Source organism: Phoxinus phoxinus (assembly GCF_949152265.1).
Source record: "Phoxinus phoxinus genome assembly, chromosome: 23".
Lineage (NCBI taxonomy): Eukaryota > Metazoa > Chordata > Actinopteri > Cypriniformes > Leuciscidae > Phoxinus > Phoxinus phoxinus.
In genome coordinates, this window is record NC_136898.1 from 7,551,930 (window position 1) to 7,562,770 (window position 10,841).

At 38.8% G+C, this 10,841-nt stretch overlaps 1 protein-coding gene across 3 annotated transcripts; it reads right to left on the minus strand.

Moving 5' to 3' along the window:
* Positions 1-392: 392 nt before the first annotated feature.
* On the minus strand, positions 393-9,176 carry wscd1b (WSC domain containing 1b). Of its 3 annotated transcripts, XM_079599023.1 has the most exons (11): positions 9,102-9,174; positions 8,765-8,903; positions 6,489-6,601; positions 6,061-6,372; positions 5,845-5,959; positions 4,393-4,577; positions 3,330-3,451; positions 2,725-2,896; positions 2,483-2,647; positions 2,036-2,236; positions 396-938 (listed from the first exon to the last, which is right to left on the minus strand). In XM_079599023.1, the coding sequence occupies exons 4-11, from the start codon at positions 6,311-6,313 to the stop codon at positions 586-588; spliced, it is 1,566 nt and encodes a 521-aa protein (XP_079455149.1). In that variant the 5' UTR covers positions 6,314-6,372; positions 6,489-6,601; positions 8,765-8,903; positions 9,102-9,174; the 3' UTR covers positions 396-585. The 3 variants fall into 3 exon arrangements, with proteins under 3 accessions (XP_079455147.1, XP_079455149.1, XP_079455148.1); XM_079599021.1 differs by having other exon boundaries at positions 393-938; positions 6,061-6,601; positions 9,102-9,176; XM_079599022.1 differs by lacking the exon at positions 9,102-9,174 and having other exon boundaries at positions 8,765-9,086.
* Between the last annotated feature and the right edge of the window lie 1,665 nt (positions 9,177-10,841).

Consider the following 10,841-nt stretch of genomic DNA (forward strand, 5'->3'; position numbering starts at 1 on the left):
GTTTTGGCCTCTGCTCTCAGGTAAATCCAGGGTTGCTCTTCCTTCTGTCTATTTGAAGTTCTGATATTAGCTCATGCTAGTGCTGTAGCCTTTAAGATTTTTGCTTTTGATTCATTATAGTAATAAAATGACCGAAGGACACAGACTGTTTGTCATACAAGGGCAAAATGTCTAATCTTTATGAAGGAACATTTTCCCTGATGCATCTCTCTGGAATGAATGCCTCTGTGTCAATTAAAGATGCGTTGACCCTGAAATTCCAAATACACATCAGAAACACAGTTGACAAGCAGTAATTGTCAAATAAGTATTGGATTTTAATTATTAAGGTAGGCTACTCAAAATGCCGTAGTGTAATCTATTTGAGGATAATATTAAAATGGACTGAAACTGATGAGAATTAATCAGTTTAATGATAACACATACTAAACACTCTGCCAATAAGACATCAAGTACAAATAAAACAACAGACAAACAAACCACATTTCAAAGGCTTTGAGAGATGTCAGTTGTGTTTTTTACACAGGCACTTTGTGGTTCTGTGTCCTCCCTCCAGCAGGGGGCCGCAGCAGCGTTCATGTACCCTCACCTGGGCATGTATTCCTGTGGTAGGCCGCTAATGCCTCTGTCTCTGAGAGCTTTATCTACTGTGTGGATGTATTCGTCTATACGAGCTCTCATCTCAGGGGTGAAAGGGTCAAAAGTCAGGCTACGAGATCCAGAGCGTTTGAAAAGGCCGTCTCTGTTGCTCTCCGTGCAGAGGAGTCTTTCATCGGGAATGCTGATGTTCAGGAAAGCGCTGATAGTCTTTAACTGAGGGACTAGATCTTTCTGAAGATTTTCAAAGTGTACCACCAGCAGGCGGTGGGCAAATCGCACCCAGGCCAGAGCGTGAGACACCCACCAGGTCGAATAGCTGTCCACAAAGTCAGACCACTCTGTGAAAAAACAAAACAAAAAACAGCATTATAGTAAAATTAACTAGCATCTCCCACATGCTTAAACCTAGGACTGTATTTGGGATATTTTCGAATTGTGATTTAAAATGAAATTCCAGGTTGACTGTCCTTGTTTGTAGGGCTGCGCAATTTGTGATATATATATATATATATATATTATATATATATATATATATATATATAATCAATATGGATATAAAATAATAACAATAATATGAATCCATTATAATCCATTATTATTATCATTATTACTAAATGAAAATATAAACATTAAATTCAAAATGTAAAATAAAAAATAAGCATTTAAAGCTGCAGTCTGTAGTTTTTCCTCTTTTCGCCATCTCTGTTCGAAATCTGCAATTGCGGTTATTTGCGAAATTACTGGTTGTCCCTGGTGATTGTCGTTTGAACCTTTCTGGATCCGCCATCAAATTGCTAAGTTTAATTATATCAAGTGCTGTGAGAAAAGACTATAAACCTCCACCTCCAACATCCTCACACGCAATATAGCCTACTAGCCGAGACACCTTCTTTATGTGTACAGACGTGAAGTAATGACGCAAAGACATGCATTCAACATTTATTTTGAATAATTTTTAACCCAAAAAAGTTACAGACTGCAGCTTTAAGAACAAAACACTAATTATTATTATTTTATTTTACATTATAACTGTAAGAGTACAATACTAATATTTATATTTAATATTTAATAAGACTTTGGTTAACCTTCTGAACACTAGTAAAAATATTTTTACTGAAACCTGAGAGATTTCTGTCCCTCAATTGAAACTATTCACCCAAAGATCTGATGCATCAAAATGTTCAGAGAAATCCATATGAAGTCTTCTGAACAGACACAATTGCTTTATAGGATGAACAGATTTAATTTAGGCTTTTATTCACGTATAAACATTGATCAGTGAACGTAGAGCACTCAAATTTGGTATACATTTTGGCCCCCTTTGAAGTTTGCTGAGGCCCCCTAGTGGGCTCCGGGCCCCTGGTTGAGAACCACTGCTCTAAAGTATCTGAACATACTGTAAGACTGAAATGAATGCCGTTTCTATCATTAGCACCTTTGCTCCTCCAGTGAACGTCCGATGCGTAGCCCAGGTGTCCGGCACACTTGCGGTTGAACTCCGCTATTAGAGAACGATAGGGGTTTCGCATCAGCAGGATGGCAGAGTTGAACATTTCGATCTCTCGCTGGCCGCTTTCATGAGTCTTGATGCAGATGACTCTCCCGCTCTGCCAGTAATCCTTCTCTCCTTTAAAACCTACAGAGATGCAGAAATCTGAGAAGCGCGAGTCTACATTTGCTTTTCAATTAATCTCATTCCTGCTAGTCTAGGACAAACAATTGAGATGTTTAAGAGGTGTCAGTGTTGATTTTCTTTCTTGTGGGGCAACATCTAAGTGTGTTTGGGTTTTTCTGATGAGTTCATGTTCAGACTCCTACAGAATCCTAATACATCTCACGGCTGAAAGGGATGAGGGTTTAAGTGTTATTAGTGGACTCTCACCTTTGTTGTACAGAGATCCGTCAAAGTAATAGCTTCCGGTGTAGAATCCAGTGGCGAGTTCAATCAGGTGACGTAACCAGGTGTTTCCTGCCCCTGGGAAGCTGGACAGGGCCACGAGGGTCCTGGACTTCTGGGGCAGAAATGTCCTTTCTTTGCATGTTGCATCTGAAAGAAAATATATTTTCTGTTGCAGCAGTAGTTCTTGAAGTTTAAGTTAAATGTTGTAGCATGTTGTAGGTTACCTAACACAGGAGTACTGTACACCCAGTAATAGTCCTGTTCATAAGGGGAAGTGTGGTTTGTTTTGTTGCCCCTCTCACACATGCGTTCCTGTTCACTCATCTGGATTGTGAAGAGAAATGGGGCATGGCTGCAGAAACAGTGCTGACCTCTCAAAAGGGCCAATGGCAGTTCCTGACGAGTTCACACACAATTTACAGGGGTCAGATAAAGCTCTGAATAAACAAACAATAACATGTGTAACGGGTAGTGATGGGGAGCTAAATTATTGTAAACTAGAGCTGCACGATTAATTGTTGAAAGATTGCAATCTCGATTCAAACACCATCTTATTCCTAAATGACAACAATTCGGCTGTCTATTAAATCTTTGACTAGTAAGATCACAGCGAACATTCAAATCTGCATTGGCATAAAACAGTTTCACAGTCTTTTCTTGATTCTCAATTTATCCAGAATAGAGCAGACAGACTGATCTAGATTTAATCTAAATAAATACAGTGCGAATTAAGCAGGGGTTTAAGGGAGACGGAATAATAATAATAAACTAAATAAATACACTTTTAATTTGCTACAAAATGATTAATACGAGCATTTGTGAATTATACCTGATCTGTACAGGTCTCGATGCACTGCTGAGGAGTGTGTGTTTGCCCAGTGGTCTGGATCAGGAAGTCAGCGGTAGAGTTTGTTGGCCTCTTGAAACAGCCGTGGTAGTGCACAGTTCTGTCTGAGAAACATCGGACAGAAAAACAGAAGTCATCTTGTACAAAACCTCAGGTGACCCCCCCACTGTCCTGTAGCAGATGACGTATGAAGTTACAACAAGAGCAGCCCTCACTATCGCCAACGTTCTTTCTGTCTTATCTAGTCATACTTCATCCATGCCCATTTTGGCACAGGGTTCCAGGCCTTTAAATGAACACTCCACTTTTTTTGGAAATAGGCTCATTTTCCAACTCCCCTAGAGTTAAACAGTTGAGTTTTACCGTTTTCTAATCCATTCAGCCGATCTCTGGGTCTGGCGGTAGCACTTTTAGCATAGCTTAGCATAGATCATTGAATCTGATTAGACCGTTAGCATCTCTCTCAAAAAAAATTACCAAAGAGTTTCGATATTTTTCCTATTTAACCTTGAGTCTTCTGTAGTTACATTGTATACTAAGACCGACAGAAAATGAAAAGTTTCTAGGCGGATATGGCTAGGAACTATACTCCCATTCCTGCGTAATAATTGAGGAACTTGCTACCGTATGGGTGCGGCAGGCGCAATGATATTAAGCAGCGCATGACGCTAAGACATACTTTCCTCAAGCTCCATTTACCAAAACTGGCATGCCAAGTTGGCCTCTTTTCCCTAGCCATGACTGCGTCCATATTCTCTTCCTTCGCTTCCTCCTCTTTTTTTCTCGCACATAAAAACCACAACTGCCAAAGTGCGATTCATCTTGCTCTATTTGTTTACCACTGGCACACACTGATGATGTTCTATTCTTCTATACTAACTTGCGTCGTAGCCTACGATTCAATAGATGTCATCGTCGTACAGTCTACATATACAGCACATGTCGTACCCAAGTTTATTAGATCCATGTCGCACAGTGTGATTTGTAATAATCTTATAGGATTGCTGAAATCGCACAGTCTGTAGCAGGCTTTAATGTGACTCACATCTTCTCTGTCCTGGAAGACGATCCTCAACCCTGTAAACAGAAATGCGTTCCACCCCTCCGCAGGGGGATCCCTTCTCTCCCCGGCAATCCAGATTACAGTCCTCTCCCCGAGCCCGGCGGGAACAGACCCGGTTGCCACAATGGCACTCCGCTCCATATTCCAGCCCAGCGTACCGGAACCCACTGCAAAGGAACAAACCTTCTGAGGAATGTACATACAGATACACATACACATGAACATTCTATTCTATTCTATTCTATTCTACTCTTTTCAGTAACACTTTACAATACGGTTTAATTATTTAACATTAGTTAATGCATTAGGTATGATGAACTAACAATGAATAACATTTTTACAGCATTATCTGTTAATGTTAATTAATAAATATGCTTATAATTTATTAATTTGTTCATTCACAATACATTAACTAATGCTACTGCAATTTTAAAATGACAAATGAGATTTTAAATGTTAAAAATATATTAGCATATGTAGAATCATGTAAACAAAATGAATAAATGCTGTAAAGGTTTTGTTCATTATAACTTCACATTAACTATAGCTAATGATTTCTGAAGGATCATGCGACACTGAAGACTGGAATAATAGTTGATGAAAATTCAGCTGTGCCATCACAGGAGTAAATTACATTTCAACATGTATTAAAATAGAAAGAAGTTATTTTAAATTATTATAATAATTCACCATATTACTGGTTTTACTGTATTTTGATCAAATAAATGCAGCCTTAGTGAGCATAAAATACATCTTTCAAAAAAAAATGTTTTTTTTTTTTATAATTCCAAACTTTTGTCCGGTAGTGTGGGACTTCTCATTCTATCCACCTTATTTAAGCGGTGGTGCAGACATTTGTAAATTTAATGTGCAAGGCTTCAAGTGTCAGCCACTTTATTTTTTTAGTTGTACAAAAACAGTCATTTAATGTTGCAAACTGATATTTGTTATAATACTATTTAAATGTATTATCATGCTAACAAACACACTGGTTTGTAGAGCAAATTAGTTTTACCATTTACTGCACTTTGCTATTCGTCTAGGTTTGCTATTTTTCTAGTTATTTACCTAAAAATACAAATGAGCCTAAATTCTCGCAAATTCACAGGTAATAGCTTTGCTAAGTAAAAAGATCAAAACAAATACCTGTTGGCATTTCCTAAATAAAGCATAGTTTTATTTTGAGCAGTGAATACATTTTTTATGTTGACTTTTTGTATTTAAAATAATGACTTTAGAATGGAATTTCTGTCTTTTTAAATGGTTGAAGCATGCATGTATTTTTAATGCTCTTTCTCTGGATGGACTCCAGGTCAGTCACACCAGCCAGCTCACATTCTGTCCCCTGCTTCTGTGGATAAACACTGAACGCATTCTTCTAAAAGAACAGGGTCTCTTTCATTTATCTTTCATTTTCATCCCTTCAGACGTTACCTCTCTGAGCAGGTGTCCTGACACAATGCGCTGGTCATTTTACGGAAATCATAAAGAACTGTCCCGCCGAGTGCGTGCTCCGTTTCGTTGTTTATAAAACATCCAATGTAGGTCCCTTGTTGGAAACAATTAAAAAAAAAAGCAATATAAACAGTTTAGAATAATAATAAAAAAATCGTACATTTAAGATGGGTAATTCTATTTTATAAACATTACCTTTATGTCTGGCTTCCTTGTGTGACAGATTATGTTTAGAAGATCTTTTCTGTTCAGCATTACCGTGAAACCAGTGGCGTCTCAGATGCCTGATTTCCAGGTTACGAGATGTGAGGTGCTTCTGGTCCATTATATTGCCTGTCTGCTCAAGAGGTTGGTTCTCCATCTCCTGGATGACGTTCCTCCTGTAGAACCACCTGGCAGCAGGTACTTCTAGGGCTCTAGGTGGCGCTGGTAGGGAAGGGAGCGCCATGGTATCTGTTTCCCTCTGAAATGTCTCCACACTGGAGCGCTGAAGCAGTAACACGCTTCCTGCCATGATGTAAGCCACACCCAGAAAAAACAGGAGCAATTGAGCTCTCCTTAAAAAGGATGGCTTGGCCATCCTGGCTCAAACCATCCAGATGGATGTCAAACAAGATCCTTACTCTTATACAGGACAACTGAAGAGAAGATGATGCTTTCTAGAAGGCTCTGTGATCTTCATCTTTTAGAGAAGATTTATATCTTGGTGTCTACACCATCTACTAGTTCACAGGACCTAAAATAAATAGAAAATGCCTGTCAGTATGAATACAATATCAGATAAAACACGTCCCTTCACTCAGATCTGAACCATAAATCTCCAACAACTCAAAGGAAAATATGTGAACCACTTGTCATATTTCTTCATAGAGGCTTCGGGGCTTTGGGGCTAATGAGCTGTTTTTGATGAACCAATAAGAGTCCAATTACCTTTTTCCCTTTTGAAATATAAATTTTTTTTTGGAAAACTGACGAGAACCTTGCAGAAACACAGGTGAGGTATGAAAACATCAACTGAAGGAATCGCTGAATTGTGTGTCTTCATTTGTGCATGGTGTTTTATGGGATGTGAGTTGTCTGTCCATCAGAGTGATGGGCTGGAAGAAATGTCTGCCTGTGGGAGGAAAGAGCCGTCCATCCTGCTGAACTTCATATCACAGATCAAGGCGCTCATTCATATTGCAGAAAGAGAGAAGACATCCAGTGCAGATTCGTCAGTGTATAGCACAGCTTATAAAATAACTCAGTGTCTGAGGAAATCTGATGTTTTGCCAAAGCACTAGGTTATACTTTGCAACTGAAATCTTTTACCGTTTTTGATTAGTATAGCCTAACTCTTGGTAATATTTAGGATTCAATCCATGCTCAGTCGTTGTGGTAATATAGATAATCACAGAAATAAACATCCACTTGTCCCTCCTTTAAAAAAAACTAAATATGTTACAGTGACACACTTACAATGGAAGTGAATTAATGGACCAAATTGTAAATGTTAAAATGCTCAATGTTGCAATAGTATGGTTTTATTGTGAAAAAAGTGTAAAGTTCACATTTTACAACTTCATTGCCAGGACAACACAATGCCATTAACACTAAAATCGTAAATGACTGTAAAAATTATGAACCTTTCAGCTCAAATAATACAAGTTTTATCAGAAGAAAGAATGTAATTGCTTATTTAACATTGTAAGCTTCACATTTCTGCTTTTTTAATACTCCAAAAATGGGAAGTAAGTACCGGTATATAAAAGAAAGACACAAATGGTGTCAATTGAACTACCAGGGATATTCCTCAAAATCCCTTAAAGGATGCAACAGCTACTAGATCAATCATTTTGATATGTTATCTCCTACAGATTTTCATCAGGACTCTACAAATAACAGCCAAGCAAACAACATATGGCATCGCTCTTTTAAATTCATCATCTGTACTGAAATATTTGACACTTTCGTCTTGTAGAATCAATGGGAAACTGCTTTTGCTTTGTACTGAGAGGATTCTCTAGGAAAATGGCACTCGTTTCTATGTGTCTGCAGTCAGTTGTCCAGCCTAACATAGCAAATGAAATCATTTAGATGCTGATGGAAAAACCTTTCTCTTCATGATGGGAATGAGAGGTCTATCTGATGATCAACCTCCAAACAAATCAGCACATTATCAGACAGAATTTACAAGGTCTCTCTCTCTCTCTCTCTCTCTCTCTCTCTCTCTCTGCTCTACTGGGTATACATCACATATTTTCTTTGGGTATACTTGCTTTTTTGCTTAATGCATCACTCAGCATTAGTATCAGAGATTATGTAAATTTTGTTAACATTTTAGTCTTGTGGTGAGGGGTTGTTTATCTCTGCAAAACTCTACATTTGTTTTTGCATGTTATCATAGGCATAAATAGGCATAAAATATAGTCAGCAAGACTGAATTTACAAGAGAGAACGAAATGTCACAAAAGTCACTACGGTTATTTAAAATGCACGTTGATGTTAAAGGGAAGCAGAAGTAGTGGTTATTACATCAAACCAATGTCAAAACTTTTCAGACGCAAGCTGTCAATCATTTGAAAGGAAACAATTCCTGTAGGCTACTTTAATCTTTGAGTCCTCAGAGCGGGTTTCAGATCCAAGAACAGCTGCTGTTGTTCATTTGCCCCATTTGATATAGCCTAATTAACCTGTCGACGTTATCCTTATGAGCAAAAAACAACGGTAAGTTAGCTGTTAACGTCAGACGTTGAAGGACAAAAACTTTAAAAATAGGCTGTAGCCTACTGTAGCCTACGAAATTTACAATTAAATTAGGCTATGCATACGGCTGCGCTCAGATAAACCTCAGATATTATTAAAGTGTGTAGGCTATACTAAGATAAGACACGCTTGTTACTTGTTACTTCTGACTTACCTCTGTGTTACTGTGGCTCCTCGGATCAGGTGCGGTTCAAACGGACGCGGATGTGTCAGCTCACGCGCCTCCACTGAGGAGAGTCCGCTGATTCCTGACTGGATACTCTCACCGGCTCTTCGCCGCAGCTGAACGCTTTCTGTCGATTATAAAAGACTGTTTTCAACGCATGTTTTAACTGCTATTAACGGTTTTTTACATTTTCTGCAGTTTTTAACGACTTTGAACGTGTCTGTACTCCCTCTTGTAGACGTTAGAGAGAAGTGAGCGAGAGTCGTGCCGAATATTAAAACGGCGTTGTTGTTTTTCCAAAGCAGCGTGTAAAACACGGACTGACCTGACGCGTTCAGATGAGTGTATAGAGGAGCCGCTGCTGTCAAGCTTTACACCCCCACCCAAACTCTCTGCCTGTGCCTACACAGGGACCCCCGGTATAAGATAACTAGATTAGCCTACTTAACACTCTATAGCCTATTAATGTATATTAAGAACATTAACTAACAATATTAGCCTACATTTAAAATGCACCCCCCCCCCCTCATTTAAATGAGAATAATTGTAAAAAAAAAAAAAATCTTCTTCTCCTACTTCTGTGTTTTTTCTTAAAAATAGGTACTTCTCTGTGCAGCATTGCACAGTTTGATTATATCACAGCTTTCAAAATAAGCTTTTTGCTTCCACATTTGTCAGAGCCAAATGTGGATCATGAATAGGCCTACATATTTTTATTTGGACATCCATGCAGATTTGCAATGCATCACAGAGGTCCACTGATGTTCGGCATTTTTTTTTTTTTTAGTTCCTCTGGCTGCAGAGATCAGGCACTATCTGTGCTGAGCAGAACAGAGGCTTTGTTTTTTTGTGGAGACAGGAGAGCAGCGCATTCATCTGGGAAATACACACACACACAAACACACACACACGCACGCTAAAAAGAAAGAGACGAAAGCACACTCGTATATATTGAGATACATTTTCTTGACATTGCAACATACCCAGAACAAATAACACAAACGGATGCTTTCTGTGCTCATTGACATTTAAATATCTGGCAAATATTATGCCAGACAGTTGTTCCTCTATATTCTATATACAATAGTAGGCCTGCTGTAAAAGATCGAATTATCTATGGGGCAGCTGTGGTCTAATGGTAAGAGAGTTGGACTGATAACCCAAAGGTTGCAAGGTACCTAACCCCCAATTGCTCCCCGGGTGCTGTAGCAAAAAATGTCTGCCCACTGGCCACTGCTCCGGGTGTGTGTGTCACGGTTTGCAGTGTGTATTCACTACTCACTATTCCTAACCTGTGTGCACTAAGTTGGATGGGTTAAATGCAGAGGGCAAATTCTGAGTATGGGTTACCATATTTGGCCTTCACATGTTATTTTCACTTTCATTAAAATATTTTAACATTAATGTTCCAAAGTCATTTTTTTTGTCCCATCACAACAACCAAATGTTCACTTCAGAATTTCCAACCGTATCCACCACACATTTATATTCACTCAATACTGTTATAGTATGTGAAAATTTGGTATAATACTTCCATAAAACTGTCCTCAATAATATTTTGAGTCACTTTGAGCAACAGTCTGTATGAGTGAGTCATGTCCACTAGGGGCTTGTGTGCCTTGCGCTCGCTTTGTTAATCTGTTTTTGAGGTTTGTCCCTCAGGAACACTGACTGCAGAACAGTGCGCCATGTTTTCAAGTAATTATATTGCACTTATGTTCAGGGTCAGGGACCCATCGACAAATTGATTCCATTTAGTCCTGGCGGCTGGACCCAGTGGGCAAAAACAGATTAAAATCTCTTGATGACCGCACTGCACACTTGAGGCACAAACCACAGATACGATCAGCTGCCCTGCACACCTGTCTCTGATGAGAGCCATCGACACCCTAACTGTCTGCAGGGCTCCAGACTAACATTTGAAAGCTGTAGCACCAGTGCCACTATAATTCTACAGATGGCACCATCACCTGAGGTATTTAAATAAAGGTAATTGAATCATAAAACTACTATTATTTTGCACGAATAAGTGCAGTAACTAATAATATTAGGCCTACATGTTTAT